Below are 22,117 nucleotides of genomic sequence, written 5' to 3' on the forward strand. Positions count from 1 at the left end.
TACACCTCTTGCATATAACAAAAGCCCTTCATGTTCTATAGGTAACCTGTACTATATTCAAAGATCTGAAGCAATTTTCATGAAATCTGTATCCTTCCCCAGCCCATTCATTATTAAGCTCTAATGTCATTTCCAACATGGGGATGTATGAAAATCAAGTGCCAAGAAGGCAAGAGAACTGGAAACCAAGGCCAAATGGTTTCCAAAGATTTCTACACATACTAGTATTTTTAATAGTTATGAATGGATGGAAATCCTAGGCACATAGCCTATTTAAAAGTGGATAACATTTAATAAGCATTTCACTGCAGGGAAGTCTTCAAATTTGATTACTCAGGATTAGAAACAAGGGATATCCACCCAGAAAGAAACTTTACTCAGTCAACCGAATTTTCTAACGGGATTGTCACAAACATGTTTCTAATTCAGAGTAAAGCGTTTACTATGGACATTTCCCATTTGAAAGCAGTAAGCTTTTCTTTGTTCTCGTCTGACCTGATATATAAAGTGACAAAATTGGCAAAATTATTAAGACCTCTGAAGTTAAGTCTAGAAACAGAAATAAACTGATTCAGCTAGCTGTACAGGCAGACAGGTAAGGTTTATGCTATAAAAACTGTCCCCACACAGACTCCTAAAGACACCCTTCTGCATTAGCAAACCTCAAGTTTATCAGCGCCTTTTATCACGAAGGATCCCAAAGTGCTTTTTGAGTTCTTCATCTACAACTACACAATCTGTTGTGGAATATGGCTGCCTCAGGTGGCAGGCAAAAAAACGGGTATGAAACCAGTTTGAGAAGAAAACTGTACTTGGATGACTCATGAAGGAAGAAAAATCAAGATAGGTAACATGCCTCACCCATTCCAGAGTTTTCACATAACCATGATTTATATCTTGGGATGGGGGGAAGGGGGTGGGGTGGAAAGGGAGAAAAGAAAAAAAAGAAAATGGGGAAGCCTATAATAATTCATATTACTTATTTGCTCTTCCAAAAAATGTAGCAGCTAAACTTAGATCTCCCTCAAATATTTATTTTGTAAGCAATTCATTTGGCCACAGAGTTTAAAATCTTAACTTGTTTGCTGACTATAGCTGCAAAAAACAAAAAACAACAAAAACATTAAAAAAAAAAGAAAGAAAAAAGTGTGGGGGGGTAGGGAGAAAAAAAAAGAAATTAAAAAAGGGGGGCGGGGTAGGATGAATAAAAGTAGTTAGTTTGGTTAAAAGTCTGCTAAGACAATGAATGCCTGGATATGCAGTTATGGGTCCAGAGGCATCTTAAGACATGGTTCAGAGACAGATTCTTGCTCTGTTGGCTGTTAACACTGTACTAACCTTCATGTCTTGTTCAGCCTTCAACGCAGCCTGGGCCTGATTACCTCTGACTCCAGATAGTGATCCACAAGGACCCCTGGCTACATGTGGCAAACGAGCATGGCTCATGAGGCCTGTGGTCAGCGGAGGAGGCATCTGACTGGCCAGTGCCATTGGTGGCCTCTGAACAGGCGCTGGGAAGGTGTTAGTATGTGGGGCTCTTACCAATGGAGGGACCAGGTTAGGCTGAGAGAGAATCTGAGTGAAAAAAACAAAACATACAACATTGAACTGTTAAAAAAAGAAAAAAATTGCCAACTAGACCAGGTTGGCTTATCCCAGAGTAAATCTGTGCCCATTCTGTCAGTGAAAGGAAGTGTATGGGTTTGTGCCATTCTATTACAAGGACCAAGAACAAATGGGCCATGCTTGGAGAATCTAACAGAAAAATTAGGCAAAGCATGCTATGGCACTTCAGCTGGTTCTAGCATTTCAGCTACAAATTCTGAAGGGGAGACAGAAAGGCTATTAATTAGGATATATTTTAAAAAAGATATAACTGCAGAAAAGGCACATACCTATACCAAATATAATCTGAAGATAAATGAAAATAATACTAATTCAACAAATATATGAGTGCTTATTAACTTTAGTTAGTCTTTCCATATGATTAGCAAAGGGAAGCCAACATTTTTACACATACATTAGAACACCTTTTTGAATTTCCAGCTCAACTACATATAGTTATCTTCAAAAAACAAAAACCACCCCCCTCCACGCAACTTTAAAACTAGAAAACGTTAAGCACTGGGACCCTTCTCTGAAAAGTCATCTTCAAAAAGATAAAAGGATCAGGACTGAAATAAATGTTCAGAGCTGTGTGGGGAATCTTTTGACTATATTTCAATTGTCTGCTTTAGAACTATATGGTTACTTGTGTCTAGCTAAAAATTGTAGAGAATATATTTGAATGTCATAAATTTACTAAAAACTGTTTCTAAACTGGTTATAATACGGCAAGATTATAAAATCAGAGAATTAGCCAGATTAGCAATCACTTGCAAGTAAATAATACTCATTTCTCACTTATATCTGCCCACCTGGGGTGCAAACTGTGTAGGAAAAGGTTGTGTCATTCTCACAGTGGCAGGGGCTGACTGGAACTGCTTCTGATAGACAATGCTGTTCATTTTGCTGGACTGGCTGTTCGGACTTGTGGAAGTAGCCCTTGGAAAGAAGCCATCACTGGTCAGTACGGTAATGCCACATAAATGATGCTGTTAGATTTTTAGAGACATTGCTCTTGGTAGATTCATCATACTTGGTAGCTGAAAATTTACCAAGGTGAGTTACCAAACATTATGGTGGTAATGAGGAGACGCTGGAGGTGCAGATGTGAGAAAGCACACTAGCTAGATTTTCCCTGGGTTAAAATTTTTTTTCTTAAAATAGAGTATAGCAAATGCGTTCTTAATAATTTAATAGCTTAACATTTTGGTAAAACTTTAGAATGTCTTATACTTACTATAGGAAAAGTGGCATTAAGTATCTAACAAACAAATGGTGCTCAGTTATTCGGATATTCTATAAGCAAATTTAAAGGCCCATTTTACCGGAAAGGACTAGACGTTGGTGTGGTGCTTCTACCGCTGATTGGAGGTGTGCCTGGTTTTATATCAATGCCACTTCCAAAGGCTTTTAGTTCCATTTCAGACATCTGAGAAAGAGCATAAAGTAAACTTAACATTTCTGCAATTCCATAAACTGAAGTGCTGTGTTTAGTATTCTATATATGATAACTTCATCTGGCAAAGTGCAAAGAACCTTAGTACAAAATTCCTCCACAAAATTTATGAATTCTTTGTTATTAGGTAAAAACCAGAGGGGACCAAACACATTAACAGAGAGCAGATAAAAAATAAGTATACTGAGTTTGACATTTCTTGGAGGGTGGTAAAAACAGATGCATTTTATTTTTATAGACTACACAGATGCATATATCTAAACTCATGGCCTTAAATCCTCAAAGAAACTGCGTAAATTTCTCTTCACTTACTTTTCCTGTGGTTGCGATCATGCTATGCTGTGTTCCAGCAGGGATTAAGCCCCTGAAAGGCTGGCTTACTTGTGCAGGACGACTCATGCTCTGGGCCTGTGCTTGTGGGGTGGTATGCTGTAATGGGGGCTGAAGAGTCTGAGGCAAAGCAATTAAAGGCTGCCCAGTGGATCCAAAATTAGGCAAGGAAAGCTGGGAGGCTGGTAAAGGTACTGTAACCTAGAAAATAAGCAAACAGAAACTGTAACAATTTGCTTAGACCTGTTGTATATCCCTTTTACTATATATTATACATGACTCTTCAAATACTTTTGAGTAAGGTTTTAAACAGAATACTTCAATCTATTACTATATTTCACATATAAATATTTTGTTTAGTGACTATCTCCATTCTTTTATTAAATGTGCAACAATAAAACAGATTAGCAGTAGAGAAACTATACATATAAAATAATTATGACTATCTTTGAATTAACCCATAGTACATGCCTAATAACCACAAAATACAATAAAATTATGAATATACAATTTAAGAAAGCAGTTACAACTTTCATTTTTATAATAGACATTTTTATACTGTTTTCAGGTGTGGTCTAAATGAGCTTTGACAAAAAAACAGTGTTTCAGTTCTCATACAAATAATATTTAACTTGAACGTCAATATGGTGATATTTTTTGAATTCTCACCCCCTAAAATACCCACCAAAAAGTTATGAGAAAATGACTAATGACTTGCCTCTCTCCTCCAGCCCTCCACCAACTTTCAAAGAGTAAGCTGATTAATGACATTGCCAGAAGAGATAGTTTCATAAAAATATACATTTTTCACTGAAAATTATTATTACATTCATATACTTAAGAAATGTGTTTGTCATTTTTACGCTGTCATAACTCTGCCACACAGTCCTATGTATTATATTAACCGGTGTGGTGGTCTTCAGGGTCTTCCTTCACCTCTAGCACGAATGGGTAAAGCATTTATCCCACTTACATGTAACTGCATATCCTGGACAATGGTTTTCAAACTTTTACGTTTGTGGAATCTTTTGTTAAAATAAATGATCACACAGAAATCCATTTTAAAAAGAGGTAAAAAGCATAATGGATTGAAGTGGGGGTGAGAAGAGGGGTGGTATAGGACTGAAACATGTCCCACTACTAGTGGACCCCATGGAATTCCGAGACACCTCAGAGAGAAGTCTGAAACCACTGCACCACCTCCCCATCTTAGTTCTATTTAAATTCCCCAACAATAACAAAAGCAACAGCAACAGCAGCAACAACAACAATAATAGTAAAGAAAATTGAGGAAATTTACCATGCCATAGTTTACCTGCTGGAGAGCACTTGGTGACTGGGCAGTGTTATAAAAATTTGTCTGACCAGGCTGTTGTACTTGTCCAGAATAAAGATTTGAAGCCTGGGTAAGATTCGCTCTAGCCTAGAAAATATTTTGTAAGAAGTAAGATTGAAATATTTTTCAATTCAGATATCAAGATCATGACTTCAAAGTAATCTCTAAGAATTTTAGCATTAGATAGAAAGGAAGATCTTGTTTTTTCCACTGTGTCATTTAACATTTTTTCTTTCAAAACTGTTTTCTTAAATAATTTGCTGCATAGGAATACAAAGACAGACCATGATTCTAGCTCCTGCCTTACCTGGAGAAGATGTGTATCAATCAGTTGGGAACCCCCTAGTCCTGATGCCTGGCCCAGCTGATGTTCATACAGTATAGGAATAGGCTGAGTATTTGAAGTTTGCTGAAACGCAAGACCCGACTGTGCCTTGGCAAGTTCCTGGTGTTGGACAGCTGGGAAGTTGTGGATGGCAGTACCAGAAAGTACCACTGATGGCTGGGATAGACTGCTTTGCATGAAGGCTGGCTGAGATCTACAGAAGTATTAAAGAGAAAAGGCTTGTGTTAGAAGTTAATTCTATCTGGAATCTTAAGAATGAGTATCTCAAATGACCAAATACTCTAATCAGCACAATTAAAGAGGCAGAGTGTGTCTAAAGCACTTGTTTCAAGATTTAGAGCCCTGTATACAGCAAAGCTCCCCATGTAAAAGTTCTGGGAAAAGGCTTGCTCTTCCTGAGGAAATGGTAAGATTTCCTTCTCTGTAACAATGAGAATAATTCTCTTTTCATGTGTTCATTAGCCAGCTCAGAACCAAATCTGCTGTTTTTCTCTTTGGTATTGACATTCTATTCAAATTTATAGCACCAACAGCTCTGACTTCCGTTATTTGTATTTCATTACTTCCACATATATGTGTGTGTATATACATACATACATATACATGTATATATATTTTTCCTCTAAGAGGTCTCAAGACCTCTATGGAATGAAGCAGAGTAGTAGTTAGCAACAGGATTACCCACAAAATTTTGTTTTGTTAATTGAGGTATAAGGGACTTATAACATTACACTAGTTTCGGGTGTACAATATAATGATTTGGTATTTGTATATATGCAAAATGATCACCACAATGAGTCTAGTTAACATCTGTCACCACACAGTTACACATTTTTTTTTTCCTTGTGATGAGAACTTTTTAAGATCTATTGTCTTAGCAATGTTCAGATATGCAACACAGTATTATGGTCAAAGGGTATAAACCTCCCATTATAAAATAAGTCATGGGGATGTAATGTACAGCATGGTGACTATAGGTAATAATACTGTACTGCACATTTGAAAGGTTTTAAAAAAAAATACAATGCTGAAATCTAACCTCAGACTGCCCTATTATTTCTGGGATGGAGGTGTCCAATCTTTACACGTGACAGGAACAAAACCCATTAAGCAGGAGCACTAGTCTAGGGTCACAAGTAATCTTTACAATGTCCACTTATAATCTGTTTCAAATATAAAATGTAAAACATAAGCATACTGTTAAAACTACCCCGGTCCTGACAGAAATTAATTCAAGGATTCCCTGTTAGTAAACACTATGCTAGTTAGGTTCAGAACAAGAAACAGCAGAATGATGCGGTAGGGATACAAACAACTACTTTCAAAGTTGAAACTGGTGCCTTCCAAGTAGCCATTTGCCACAATTACATATACAGCTTATATTTCTATTGAACAGGTCTGGTCTTAAAAAGTACATCTTCCAAGGCAATTGTTAAAATGGGGGTTACAAATACAGAATTGCATTGCTAATCCGTCTCCCATGGCTACGGAAGACATGACTAATTAATTACTAAACTCTTTTTAACAGCTGAAAAGTTGCAAACTTTTCAACAATGTTTCAAACAGCCAGTACCAATTAAAAGGAGATTAGTTTTGAAATTATTTGCTATTTCTAAATCTACTGAAGTTTTAAAATTTTAATTTTTACCACAAATTTCAAGATAACCTCAAATTTAATAACATGAAAGAGACTGCCTATAATTCCAGTTGGGGTAAATAATTTTACTTGTAGTGAGAGAGAATTTCTTGGAATAACCAAACCAAACTGTCATACCACACCATTACTCTGGTATGACAGAGTTAATACCAGAAAATAAAACATACTATGTAATTATACAGATGTACTAAATTCTACTGAATAATCTTTAATAAAAAACGAAAGTGAGAGCCACATTTATTAAGTTTACTAACAACTCTGTTCCTTTGAGAAAGTTTGATTAGCTGAGCCTAGCTTCTTTAGGAGTAAAACATGATCTGAAAGAAATGAGCTGTATCAATTGATGCCAAGTTTAATCTATAAAGTACGGAAATTCTACCTAAACCACTTAAAAAGCAAATTTCTAAAAGGAAATGCCTAGTTTTGCAAACTTCTTTACAGTAAATATCCTAAAAGGATTTTTTTTCTTTTTTTTAAAAAAAATATTTATTTACTTATATATTTATTTGGTTGCACCAGGTCTTAGTTGCCGAAGGCGGGCTCCTTATTTGTGGCTCACGGGCTCCTTAGTTGTGTCATGTGAACTCTTAGTTGCAGCATGCATGTGGGATCTAGCTCCCTGACCAGGGATCGAACCCAGACCCCTGCATTGGGAGCGTGGAGTCTTATCCACTGCACCACCAGGGAAGTCCCTTATTTTTCTTTTTGATGGTTTAGGGCCATTACCATAAGTATCAATGACGGGTATACCATGATGATGACTGAGTTATGCCATGATCACTGCTGTCATTCAACTCTTACCCCACCCTTCCACTCTCATTAAGTTGGAGATGAGAGACACCTGGGTTAAATCCAGGCTCTGCCACTTATTTGCAGTGTAACATTAGGATAAAATACCAAAGAACCCAAAAACAAAACAAAAAAACCCCCCACAACTCCTTCGAATGTCAAATGGGGATGACTTAATCTACCTTATATGGTTTTGTGAAAACTAAATAAGTTAGTGTATGTAAAGGGCTGAATAATTATCTTATAAAGAATTCAATAAAGATCAGTTTTCATTACTTGCTTAAACTGCAAAGATAACTTACAGTAGTGAATCTTTCAAAAGAATGGTTTTTTCTACACTGCAGAGCATCACCACTCATCACCACTACTTCTATTCTTTGTTTGACACTCTACTCTCTCGCTTTTATTATATTTCACCCTGGCCTCTGCCCCCTTACATACTGTAATCTGCCATGCCTCAGCTCTTACACAGAGCAGGTCTGGATTTAGAGTTGTTAGCAGCGAGATAGCACTCAAACTTTCAGGTCTTTTAGCAGCTATTTTCTGTGATTTCTAATTGTTATAGGACTGCTGTTAGCCTCTTCTTCAAGACGCTTTGACGCTTCACTTTGTTCAATAAAGACTGACAGAAATTACCAGAGGCTGAAGTTCATGACACATACTCAACACAATTATTTAATGTAGTTTATAAGAGGGTCATCGCGTTTTGGAGGGGAAGGAGGGAGTAGAAAGGATATGGCAAGAAGGCTCAGCAATTACATTGTTTCCAACATCACATACATTATTTTATTTTATTTATTTTTTTCCAAAGAAACTGCAGTAATTAATTGCACTTCACTACCTTTTTCCTTATAGTTGCTTAGCTCTTCTAGAGCATATTTTGTAAAACTATTAAATGTCTTTAGCATAATATTCTTTTTTTTTTTTTGCGGTACGCGGGCGCCTCACTGCTGTGGCCTCACCCGTTGCGGAGCACAGGCTCCAGACGCGCAGGACCAGTGGCCATGGCTCACAGGCCCAGCTGCTCCGCGGCACGTGGGATCCTCCCGGACCGGGGCATGAACCTGTGTCCCCCGCAACGGCAGGCGGACCCTCAACCACTGCGCCACCAGGGAAGCCCCCACATACATAATTTTAAAGCTTTTACCTATATGGTTGAAGTGAAGAACTGAATAGTTCCTGAGCCTGGGAAACAGCAGGTCCAGCACCCAAACTTAGCTGGGCTTGATGCTGCCCTTGCAGTGGTGCATAAATAGGGATTGGAATCTGCTGAACTGAAGTTGGCTGCAATGCAATGAAAAAACAATATATGAAGACCATATACACAAATGACAACACCTGGAAAATAAAAATTTGAGATACGAAACAAAGATTAATGCTATGTATCAGTTCCTTTTTAAAACAAAACCAAATGTAAACATCTAAAATTTCTTTTCAATCCATTACTAGTTCTACATTGAGCCCCCAAATACTATCACACCACAAAAATGCAAAGAAACAAATATAGAATGGAAGCAGCCTGTGATACTTACCTGAGAGAGACCTGGTTGGAAGCCTTGTTGCTGAGCCAAGGATGGTGGAGCCAATCGTGCATGTTGGGTATTGAATAAATGACTTGTGTCCATATAGAAAGTTGGGATTTGAGCTACAGATTGGCAGGAAAAACAAGCAGCAATGAGTGTCTAAACTTCAGAATTTTCCAAACATTAACAGAAAACCCAAAAAGCAGATTTCAAATAAAGTGAGCCCTCTGAAAATTAATACAGCCAAGGAAAAACTAGAAATGTGAAAAGAAACAAATGCAAAAAGATGTAAAACTTCTTTCAGACAGGTGGATGCAAAATTAAAACAATGAAACTCTAGAACTTGTGAAGGCAGACGAAAATAGACACTATCATACACTGCCGCCACTGGAGAATAAACTAGTAAAATTTTACATAATCCACTAAAATTGAAAATGAACCTACCTGTTTACCAGCAAATCCACTCCAACTTTAAATCTACCAACTAGAATTTAGCAAAATATTTCAAAAGAATTGACATTTAATAACTGAAAGAATGTGGTATAGATTCTTAACAGATTTCTTCTCTATGTTTATACTCGCTACTTTGTATTATGCTGTTTCTATATAATAGTATGTTTGGGAGAACTTCCCACGTTTTAAATTTATTATCATTATAAACAATACTGCAATGAATGAACACCCTGATACATATATCTCTGATTAATAAGTAGGTTTACCTGTGCAATAAGATTCCCAACTATGAAACTGCTACTACAGTGACTATGTACACATAAAATATTCTGAGATACTTTTCTAAAAGAATTCTGCCAATTTATATGCTCACTAGCAATGTACTTTTGTTTTGTTTTTTTGTGGTATGCGGGCCTCTCACTGTTGTGGCCTCTCCCGTTGCGGAGCACAGGCTCCAAACGCGCAGGCTCAGCGGCCATGGCTCACAGGCCCAGCCGCTCCGCGGCATGCGGGATCTTCCCAGACCAGGGCACAAACCCGTGTCCCCTGCATCGGCAGGCGGACTCTCAACCACTGTGCCACCAGGGAAGCCCAGCAATGTACTTTTAAAAGCCTATTAATAATACCTGTGGATCCTTATCTATAGTGGGTATTAAATATGCTGGGTATTATCAATCTTCCTAATATTTCCCACATGGAAAGACAAAAAATAGCCTCACTGTCCTTTTACTTTGAATTTAAATCATTAGTGAGCTTGAATATTTTTCAAATGCTTATTTACTATTTAACTCAGATTAACATTGTGACATTTAGTAGGACAAGTTACCCCCTGCCAATAAATAATTTTTTCTCTTCTTTGTTGTTCTCAGGTTTATTCTTCCTCATGAACTTTATCATCAATTTGTCAGGTTTCAGATAACAAACTCCGGTTATCTGTAGAGGGTTGGTTCTAGGACCACCCCCCAGATACCAAAACCTGCAAATGTAAAATGGGGTATACCATTTGCATATAACCTAAGCACATCCTCTCATATACTTTATTTATTTTTTAATTATTTCCAATTTGTTTATTTATTTTTGGCTGCATTGGGTCTCTGTTGCTGCGCGCAGGCTTTCTCTAGTTGCAGCGAGCAGGGGCTACTCTTCATTGCGGTGCGTGGGCTTCTCATTGCAGTGACTTCTCTTGTTGAGGAGCACGGGTTCTAGGCACACAGGCTCTAGAGCACAGGCTCAGTAGTTGTGGCAGACGGGCTTAGTTATTCCGTGGCATGTGGGATCTTCCTGGACCAGGGCTCAAACCCATGTCCCCTGCATTGGCAGGCAGATTCTTAACCACTGCGCCACCAGGGAAGTCCCCTGTCATATACTTTAAATCATCTCTAGATTACTTATAATACCTAATACAATGTAAATGCTACGTAAATAGTTACCTGTGGGCAGAAAATACAAGTTTTGTTTTTTAGAACTTTGTGAACATTTTTTTCAAATTAGTTTCAATCCACAGTTGGTTAAATCGTAGACTCGGAATCCATGGATATAGACTGTACTGGACACTAATATGTCTACTATATTTGTAACATACGTGTAAGAAATAATTGCCACGAACCCCAGAATGCTTGTCAAGGAGAGAGAGCATTCAATTCTATGAGGAAATAAATTTGCAAAGCAGATCAAAAAATATTTAAACTTGAAAGGTAAGGGAAGAGAGAAAAAAAAAAGCATTAAAACATCTTCATTTTCTAAATTCCTTATATTCAAACATCTTACCTGCTGCAGACTGAGACACATAGACTTGTGGACTCTGTTGCTGCTGGGCAATAAGGGAAGGCATACAGCTTAACTGCGAAAAATGACTTGCAGAAGGCAGGCTGCTTGTCTGTAATTGTTGGGGTTTCACTTTACAAATATTAGGAGGGTCTGACGTGGTTGTAGATTTTGTACTTAAAGAAGAGGTAGTATATGTACCAGCTCCTACATTCGGGAGAGGGATAAAATAAGGGTGAAATGTAGCATATTTTAAAGTACCACTGTTGTTCACAGTAAACTCAAGCACCAACCAGAAACTGGAAAATTAATATTTATGCCCACTGCGTACTTATTAGGTGCTTATATACGGTACCTCAGACCAAAAGTGGATATGAGGGGGCTTGTAAAAGGAAGACACATTTATCAGATGCAAATAAGACTATAAAATCTAGAGAAATATAAATAGAAAATTAAAATGAAGAGAAAATTTAAAAATAAACTCACAAAATAAGGAGGCTGAGAGCCTACAACATTGTTACAGTTTAGCCTCAAACTATTATTTAGTTTTTTAATCATCACAAAGGATAACCAAGAGCTTCATTCATTTATGGTGAGGCATAAATATTAGCACATAAATGGGCCTTGAGAGATCACAATTGCTCCTAAAAAGTCACATAAACTTAAGGTTAGATTTTTTTTCCTCTTTCTGGCAAAATACCTTAAGGATAATCTTTAGAACTTCATTTATTTATAAATAAACATTTGAACATCTATTAAAGGCCAGGCATAGACATAAAAACACAGAAGGATAAAGTGCCTTAAGAATAATTATTAATGTAATATAAAAATTTAATGTAAATTGCTCCTAAAAAGTCATATAAACTTAAGACTATTCCTCTCTCTCCTTGTATATATACCAGCAAAAACTGGTAGTTAGTAATACGTTAAAAACAAGACAAACTATGAATAATACTAGAGCAAATGACAATATAGGTATCTGATTCAAAAGTGTGATGTAGTAGTTATTATTATTTTCAGATATCAAATGATGTTCTAAGAGAGGACCAAGACTGAGGTACCTCTGTTCTTGCACTTGAATCTCTACCAGTAGGGTGACTAGCCAAGAAGGTCCTTGTTAAAAATTTATCCTAGTTGAGGGGAATGTGGGGAAACTAGACCCAGAGGAAAGGAACTAGTTGGGTTCCAAAGAAAGAACTAGGAACCTCCCTAGTCCCTTTATTTCCTAATCTTCCTACCATACTCTCCTCCTGGTTCCTTTATAGCCTCACCCCCTATCCACCCAAGCAGTCTGGGGCCCAAGCTGCTAAGCATAATGAAGATGCCTTGGAAATGGGTGATGGGGAGTGCCTGAAACGGTTTAAAGAGGGAAGAAGTACAGTGGGAATACTCTCTTTGATTTGAATATCTGGGCTTGTCTTAATACATATATCTGATTCCAGATATTTGTACAAAATAACTATAGTACAACCTCAGTCCTTTTGGTGCTTGAAAGTAGCATAGAAAGCCAGAATACTGAAAATCATTACTGCATTCATTAAATGAGAACTAGCCAAAGCAAGTAAATTCTGTGCTGTATATATTTTACATGTATTGGAAAGGAGTTTCTGACTATTTTGGAAACATTAGAGAGTATTAGGAAAGCTTAAAACGAATTTCTATTTTCAGTAGAAGAAACATGGTTATACATACGGTAAAAGGGTATACCTTCTTAGAGTCAAATATTTCAGAGACATCTCTGGTTCTTTAAGAATGATAAAGCCCCATATGAGATATAGTTCAATGAAAGGATTACACACTAGTGAAACATTTAAGAAAGAAAAACACCTTCTAACTTGGGATGCTGATGGACTCTCCTTTAAAGAACAAGAACAAAAACAAACCCCCAAAACTAACGGGTATCATTTACTCAAATAACACAGACTGGAAATTCTCTACCCATAACTCTTCCCCAGAAAATATGTTAAACCAACAGACTTGGGCCAAAAGCTCCTTCAAATTAGATACAGATCACACAAAACTTAAAAGCTTTGTGATTTTGTGTTATTTCCGAGTTGGTCTAATTAGCTCTATGAGTTAAATAATAAAAATTAAAAGGTGAAATTTATAGAAAAATTTAGAGGAACAAGACAGAAAATTTCCCACCAATTCCTTATCCGTATCTGTATTGGGAGTTGGGGTGGGAAGAAGAGAGGGTCATGCGAAGTATTTTAGTAAGCCATCATTAAATATTTGCCAAATTAAAATTGGGAGAGGGCAAGAGAGGGGAGGGAGGGAAGTTTATAAACCAGCTGATAATTATCTCATGTGCAATCTTCTGTCTTTTACAAATAATACTTTGAGGGATAGTAAACAGGAAAAGATCATAAGAAACTTTAAATAATTTAAGATATTTAAAGAAAAGGTACAAGACTTCTACCTGATAGTGAAGTTGTGGGAGTGACTGAAGCAACAGGAATCTGAGGCATCGATGCACTTGAGAATGAATTGTAATTAGCAGTGCTTGGTCCACTGGCACTACTGCTGACTCCACTCGCGATTGGAGGTGCTGTGGAAGTTACTGGAGATCCCTTTTCCCTAACATTTGGAGAATTTTCCCATGCCTTACGTGCAGACTCCATCTGCAACCAAATGAACATTTTTTAAAGCCAAAAAAAAAAAAAAAAAAAAAAAAGGAAAATCACTATGCTAACAGAACTAATACACATATATAAACAAATATATATACATAAATGTTTTCCAACTATAACCTTTCAAAAACCACATATATAGATTAGGACCATAATGCTTTCAAAGCTTTCACTTTCTCCTTTATCTCCACTCCTTTATTCAAATTGGAGGCAGTGGGCTTTAATTATGTCTCTATAGAGAGCTTGTTGAAGGCTTTGGCAAACAGGTCAGTGAAATATAGTCACAGCTCTTGTATCATCTAAACCTGAGTCCCTATTCCTACCAGTGAATAAGGAAATGGAAATACCATGTCCCTTTAGGACTGACTTAAGGCTCTGGTTCTAGCAGGAAAGACATTAAAGGCCCTCCATTAAGTATCCATTCTCTCCAGTCTTTCTTTTTAAACTAACAGTTCTCAAATGGCAAGTGACAGGTACCTTTTGTTTGGCTGTTTTATGCTCACAGTGTTTTAAAAGGCAGTGTAACCAGACAGGTTTTAGGCTTGGGTACAGTAGAAACACTTCTTGTTTCACCTCTAGACCCCATCAAGCATTTTGGGTTCTGACTGCCACGATTTGTATTTGTGGCTGCTGGTTTTACCTGTAGGCTTAGTTTAATCTATCTAGAGCTGTTCAACAGATAGACAAATGCAAGCCACATATAATTTTAAATTTTCTAGTAGCCACACTTTAAAAACTAAAAATAAAGAGGTAAGACTAATTTTGGTAACATATGTTATTCAACCCAATATATCTACAATAATAATTAAAACCTATAATCAATACAAAAATTGAGATGTTTTAATTAAAAAATTAACATTTCAGAGCCAGCATCTATTTAATTTTAAACTTACAGCACACACCTCAACTTGGATTAGCCACATTCAAGTGCTCAATAACTACATATGGCTTGTGGATACTGAACTGGAGAGCACAGATGTAGATCCTTAACTATCCTGAGGCTCCTTGAACAGGAAAGGAACAGAGAGATTCTGAAGTTTTTAGTTCTACTAGTCAAAATACTGAGCTGAGAGGAAAAATCTAAGATAACCTATAAAATTCAGCTGCAATGACTTACACCAGGGTACTTTTCACAAATAAGATTTTAAAATACTACTGTTGGGAAGTTTGTAGGTCTCTGAAGTACCAACTTTAAAAATTTCAACCTGATTTTAAGTATTTGAGAAATATCACATATCTCCCTACTTTCCTGTTAAAACACACACTATATATAATATAACCTTTTCTTGGTGGCTAATATCATTACTACAAATTCGAAACACAGGACACTTTTAGGTTTGCTTGACTCTTTCCTTTTCCTCACAACCACCTTGCTGGTTTCAAATGTATTTTATTTTAAAACAAAAGTCTTAGAGGGTAAGAAATAAAACAAAAAACCCCCACACCACCACTTAGCAAGTTAGACAAAATGCAATTTGCTTGTACTATCTGAGATTTTATAGCTTAGAGCAATGTTATAGACTACAATGCCTTTTACAACCAGTTTTGTTGTATGGGAAATACATAAATTATAGGTTATCAATCTTACATAATACTTAAGCCATATACAGTGGTTTCATTTCATTTCTTAAGCAGCATGAAAATTTAGATTCTAATTTTGGAAATTCAAGGAAACTAAAAAGTATAATTACTTAACTATATTCATTTTTCCTTTTGGCAAGTATACTGTTGACAATACCCATATAATAGAAATTTCCATACTTCATAAATTACTCAAATAAAGAAAGGTGTCCAAAAAAAAGTAAAAATAGATAATTGACAAGGACCTACTGTATAGCACAGGGAACTCTACTCAACATTCTGTAATAACCTATATGGGAAAAGAATCTGAAAAAGAATGGATATATGTATAGGTATAACTGAATCACTTTGCTCTACACCCAAAACTAACAAAACATTGTAAATCAACTATACTCCAATATAAAATAAAAATTAAATTAAAAAAAGTAAAAATAAACCAGAAAATGTCTTAAGCTAATACAATTTAAATTTACTTTAATTCAAATGTGTATTATTTCTTTTTGGGTTGTTAAAAACATTAAGTGAAAGGCAATGTGGAAGGGCTTTCTGAAGAATCAACAACTGGCCTGAAGAATAATTAATGATGATATTGTATATGCTTATGCAAAATGAGACTGCCTTAAGCGGAATAACGGTAAAAACCACATGTAAGATATAGAATGAAACACAGGTTAAGACAGTCATTCAGGTGGAAAAACAACAAAAAAGGCTGAGTAGGAACTGGCAGTAAACAGTAAGAACTGGGTAAAGATGGAGTTGACACAAAGCAGAAGCGGTTGTCTTGTAAAATTTTACAGTCTCAAACTTTATTTAAGCAGCTTCTTAAAAAGAAGTTGGAGGTATTAAAAAAAAGTTGTGGGGGGCAAGGGGACAAGTGGTCAGGAGGCTGGAGAATCAAATAGAAAGAGTCTAAATAAACACTGGTCACATTATTAAAAAAAACTTAGTTACTCCCTCTCCTGAAGATCATCAAAAAGATTCACTGGCAACCAGTGTAGCATTAGAAAGCCCTGCTACAGTAGAGGATAAATACTTGCCCAGGTTATGAAACTAAACAAACAGCACCAAAGAGATAAATAAATGCAGTTAAAAAAAAAAAATCCTCACTTAATTCCACATCTGTACTTTTTAACCACTGACTAATCTTGAGGTGAACAACTGATTTAAAATACTCTCAAATAACTCAATTGTAAAAAAAGTATTAGTAACATAGCTCAAAATTATAAGCATAATAGATTTAAAAAAAAAAGCCTAAACTTCTTGACATCAAAAAACCTGTGTTGTGTAAAATCTCTTTTGGACTGCTACTCAAAAATTATCCAACAAAAATTAAATCAAAATCACTTGTATTAATCAATTACATCTTCATAAAATATTCTTAATTACTACATTACATTCATTCAATTCACACATGACTTAGAGGAAAGACAGAAAATTAGCATTCTTACCATTATCAGTACTTAGGATAAAAAAACATGCAACACCAAGTTAGTTGTTTTCTACACAACTAATGTATCCAGTAATTATTAAGATCTCTAAGAGGAACTCAGTACAAACATGAAATATAAAATGTTCTCCTGTACTTTTAAGACAAAATTCACAAGCATAATACGCCTCACTTTAAATATGAGGATATCAAGTCACTGCTATGTGGTATTAGAAACTAATACAATTTTAAGGTATAATTTGACATCATTTCTTCAGCTTAGTGTTGCTGCTTTTCACACAAAACTAGTAAAAATACCAAAAGTACTGTTAACTTATGTCCCCTTGCATGCAATAATCAAGGACCTTTAGAGATGGATGTAGTACATACCTTGAAGGTGAGGCTGAAAGTAGTGGGAGGAACTGAAGTTAGGCTGGAGCTCTGTTGTATAGTCTCCCTCTTAGGGAGGGGGAGGGTGCTGGGCAGGGGCACCTGAAAAGGTAGGCAACACATATTATTATAATCTAACTAAGTTTGCTACAAAAGCCCCATTAAAGATAATGCTAATGTATTCTAAGGTTATTTTCATCACAGCCAAGAGGAATATTTGACTGCTTAGTTACACTGCATTTATAGTAACTGATAATTCTGGACATCTTAGATAAAACTTCTGAGAAGAAATACTATCTGCTTATTTATGCATAAATTGACAGAAAAAGAATCTGTCGCAAACATAAGGTAAAAACTCAAAGGTCATGCTTCCTATATTTTAATGTATATGCAAAGCACCTGGGGGTGTTGTTAAATGCAGATTCTGATTCACTTGGCCTGGGGAAGGCCTGAAATTCTGCCTTTCAAACAAGCTCCCAGGTGATGCTGATGCTACTGGTCCCTGGACCATACGCTGTATAGCAAAGCTCTAAGTAATATAATTTCCACCATTTACAGGACCCACAGGTTCTATGAGAAGCATTTAACATGATAGGGTAAGTGTAAGAAATTATTCTCTTTACAGCAACCTAGTCAACTTATAACTAGATTCAAGAACAAAAGTAATGTTGGGAGGAAAATATATAGTATCACCCCCACCTCGTTACACTAACCAAATTGCTTTGCTATAGTAAGACATGATTACGGCAAGTACTGTTAGAAACTTGAAGATACTAGAAATTCACTACTCGTATCTTTTTTTTTCCTCTAAGTCTCTGGATCTTGAGATTTTATTATGTACTACTATATGACTGATTTGTACTACTACATGATGGTTCAGTCAGTTGTTTAAACACAATGACTGAGTTGTTGGGGGTGGGTTTAAGATAATCACTTTGTGGTACTATGGACAATCTAATGAAGATTATTTTACAAATCTTTAAAATAGCTGTGCCATAATAATCAAAAACACCACCTGCATTTAAATCTTCAAGACATTCAAGATTCAAAACAATTGTAATACTACAACCAATAAGTATCAGCTAAGATCCTTTAAAAGTGCATTAAGCCTCAGTAAGGTAAATAAGGCTTTTTTTTTCAGTTTAATTTTAATTTTTTATTTTTTGGCCACGCCAGACGGCTTGTGGGATCCTAGTTCCCCGACCAGGGATCAAACCCGTGCTCCCTGCAATGGAAGTGCAGAGTCCCAACCACTGGACCACCAGGAAATTCCCCAGTTTAATTTTTAAAAAGACAAAAGTTCTATGCATAAAATGGAGCCCCCAGACTAATGAATTAGAAAGGGACATTTCAAAAGGTCCTAAAATTTTTTCCCATGTAGGACGTTTGTTTTTAACACTACGTTAAGCTCACAATCATCACCAAACTCGGCACAAATAAGCGACACTGTGAAATCATTCCAAACTGATGACCTTTTATAATGCTCCCTGACCCAAACTGATCTTGTTTGCAAACATACTCTGGATACACTGCTAAAAATCAAATATAGACTATTTACTTAAACACAAGACTGGGCGTCTTCCCTTCAGTAGTCCTCTGTGTACAAGTCACTATGTAAATTAGCCTTGCAGATTAGACAGAAACCATTAAAATGCTCATATGGATATCTTCAATGAGTTTTAAGGGTACTGAGAATAATGATCTTCCCTTCCATATTCATATTTTATAAATTATATTTTTAGAAAAGAGTAGTTTGGCAGAAAGCATCATGTACTTTCTGGAGAAGGTAACATACTCTACATTTTTCTAAAGTGAGAAAGACAGCATGATTCAAGTATAATGAAACCTTATTGAAATGTTACTAATTCAATATTTGAGAATCCATGTAATGACACCAGGAAGTAAACTGACAGAAAGTCTTTCTGTCCTTCCCAAGTTTTCTATTACTTCCTATAAGAAGTTAAATAAACTTTCTCCAAAAGGTCAGGGGAAGAGGATTTGGCATATGAAGTGAAGCTTCATAACATAAGTTGGACAAATTACATTAATCAGCTCCAAAAGTGTTCTCTTATCACAAAAAGAAAATGTGTGTCTTCCTCCTTTCTCTCCTTTTTCCTTCAGCTGGACTACAAAAGTTGGATTAAATGATCCCTAATGCATCTCACCTAAAAATCTATATACCTGATACTAGAGAGAAAAACAGAAAACATAGGAAAGACATTGTAATAAAAGATAATTGAGATTTTTATTCTAAAATAATAGAGTTAAAGCTTTTTAAGAGATCTTTAAATATATCTGTAAAGGTTATTTTTTTTAAAAGAAGCCTTTGTTTAATATAGAAGACTATATTTAAAAAAGAGACCAGATTAATTTCCACCATACTTGCTCTCCAAAACAAGAGCCATACATGTAACTTCTAAAATGCTCTTCTTCTTCCATGGGAGGTTACCTAACTTTTTTTTGGCTCACAATTTTTCACCTGTCATGTCAGTGAACTAGGCAAAATACTGGACTGTACTGATTTTTAACCATGTCTTGAATTATAACATGGTTGCTTTGGGATACTAGAGCTAAATTTGCATAACTGTTATCTTTTAACACATTTTTGAATGGAGACATATTATGGCCACAGGCATTAGTTTCTGCAAAAATCCCCTGGTCCATAATGTGTTAATAGAGCATTTAAGGCTATATGAAGATATACATTATAGCTCAATCTTCACAAGAGGAATGAAGTTGTTAAGGTCCAGTATAATTTTTTAAATTCAAAAAGAAACACATAAATTTTTGGTAATAATCTAATTGTCTTTTTAAGTGAATGACCTTTCACTGCATTATAAAAAGGTGTCATTTAAGAACAAAATTACCAACCAAATAAATGGTGAATCTGTAGAATGTGAAAGCTAAGAACAAAAATTCTTACCAAACCAGGTTAATAGGATTAGTACTTATGAAACCAAGCCTCAGCATCACAAGCCTGGATATTAAACATAAAGCTGATGACTTTCAGGGGAAAAACAACACCTCAGCTTTGACTATTTCCCCTAATTATATTACAGTGCTCCTAAATACAAACTTACTATCAACTTTTTCCCTGAGAAGAGTTAAATACTGGTTATAAAGTGTGTATTAGATAACAATAGTCAGGTTCCTATTCAAACTTGCCACATCTCAGGTTGATTACTTACATTATTAACCAAAGAATCCTCCATCTTTGCATTATTAGTAGCCACAGTGTTAGGCAGAGAGGAAGAAGGTGTAGTATAGTCTGTTACAGACTCCTGTGGAGTGGTAATAGAAAAAAATACGTTTTAAACTGAATTAAAGAGTCACTTTCTAATAACAGCCTAACAGTTGTAAAGTTGTTTTGGAAGAAAGCAGGAGAGGAGAGCAGACCTTAAGACTCACATCTTAAAGACCAACAGTGGGATAAGACAAACAAGGACCTACCATATTCCAACCACTGCTGGGGTCCTATACATTTAGAAAATATACTGTATAGGACTAGGAGGTTGTCAACAGTGTCAAATATTTATTTCTGTGGATTTCTAAAAGAACTCTGTGTGGTTCTTATACTCAATCTATAGCTTACTTTCAACTACTGATTTTTTATTTTCTTCAAAATAAAACATGGATAAATCAATGTCAAGATCTTAGTTGTCACAATTAATTAGGTTTTAGGTTTATCATCATGAATCTCTTCTTGAAACATGGCAGAGTTAGATCACACAAGCTTTTCACTTCCATGTATTGAGTTGTATGGCAATTAAAAAGAGAAAAATATTCAAGTGATATGAAAGATTCCATCCACCTTTCTTCTACATGAATACATGTTCCGGAGTGAACACCAAATGGCAGATATAAATCTGCTACCCCCACAAGTGTCAGTCCCCATAAAGTCGCTCAGTGTATCTTGCCTTAATGAGTATTTCTAAAGATATGCATCTTTCATTCAATGTAGTCCCTAAATGCAAGTCAACCATTCCTCTGGTGCTCAACCAATGAAACATGATCTGTTCCAACCCTGAAAGAAAACTGGCTATACTGGAGTTACTAAAAGTTTATCTTTTAGTTTATCTTTCCTGACTTCAGAATCTCACTAGTGTGCAAGGTAAGGAGGGGTCCACTGTAACTCCATTAACAAAATAAAAAGTAATATAGAGAAATTCTTTCGAAGTCTATAAACACGCTGAAAAGCATTCTAATCTTGGGTAAATATTTTTTCACTTTGAACTACTCAATAGTCCAGAATTAGGTTGCCATAGAAAAATAAGTTACTGTAAGGAATTTCTTTAGATCACATACGCACACCATGAAATAAAATCTTCTCTGTAAGAAATAATAACCCTTATAAGCTATAGAATTATATGCCTCAAGAAAAAAAAAAGTATTTTGTTGCTGTTTTCCCCATTCATTTTAGACGTGGTTTGCACCAACTGAACTGGTAATCATTGCACGTTGCTTACCTTCACGTTAGTGCCATATTCTGGGGATGATACTGAGATCATTGTTCCTATTTCAGTAGACATTTCTGAAACTGCTTTGGTTTCCTTTGTTGCCACAGGATCTGTACTTCTGACTGTAGCAGGGCTTGATTTCTCTTGTCCTTCTGGCTCCACCTGTTGGGCATCTTTTACTTTTCTATTTTTTAATGAACGTTCCTTTCCAATAGGACCAGGTTTATGTTCTTTGTTTTCTACTGGACTCAAATCTGGAAGCTAAATTCAATGTTTATGACAAAAACACATCATGATCAAAGACATTCATTGAAAACGAATCCAATTTTGAAACTTATTTATTCTCCTTAAGTGTTAAGTGGCTTTCAGACAAT

At 35.9% G+C, this 22,117-nt stretch overlaps 1 protein-coding gene across 13 annotated transcripts in view; it reads right to left on the minus strand.

Moving 5' to 3' along the window:
- The window catches only part of PRRC2C (proline rich coiled-coil 2C), a 96,331-nt gene that overhangs the window by 2,604 nt on the left and 71,610 nt on the right, over positions 1-22,117 (minus strand). For 5 of the 13 annotated variants that reach the window (XM_060091261.1, XM_060091262.1, XM_060091264.1 and 2 more), the window contains exons 22-34: positions 21,753-22,004; positions 20,475-20,567; positions 17,287-17,388; positions 13,679-13,880; positions 11,263-11,466; positions 9,052-9,164; positions 8,667-8,803; positions 5,035-5,266; positions 4,692-4,814; positions 3,374-3,592; positions 2,931-3,034; positions 2,418-2,544; positions 1,339-1,575 (exon numbers count right to left, since the gene is read on the minus strand). In XM_060091261.1, the coding sequence (XP_059947244.1) occupies positions 1,339-1,575; positions 2,418-2,544; positions 2,931-3,034; positions 3,374-3,592; positions 4,692-4,814; positions 5,035-5,266; positions 8,667-8,803; positions 9,052-9,164; positions 11,263-11,466; positions 13,679-13,880; positions 17,287-17,388; positions 20,475-20,567; positions 21,753-22,004 (2,145 nt within the window). The remainder of the gene's footprint in view (positions 1-1,338; positions 1,576-2,417; positions 2,545-2,930; positions 3,035-3,373; positions 3,593-4,691; positions 4,815-5,034; positions 5,267-8,666; positions 8,804-9,051; positions 9,165-11,262; positions 11,467-13,678; positions 13,881-17,286; positions 17,389-20,474; positions 20,568-21,752; positions 22,005-22,117) is intronic. The other 8 variants (XM_060091265.1, XM_060091263.1, XM_060091270.1 and 5 more) reach the window with 5 other exon arrangements.

This window comes from Mesoplodon densirostris, chromosome 2 (genome assembly GCF_025265405.1).
Source record: "Mesoplodon densirostris isolate mMesDen1 chromosome 2, mMesDen1 primary haplotype, whole genome shotgun sequence".
Classification (NCBI taxonomy): Eukaryota; Metazoa; Chordata; class Mammalia; order Artiodactyla; family Ziphiidae; genus Mesoplodon; species Mesoplodon densirostris.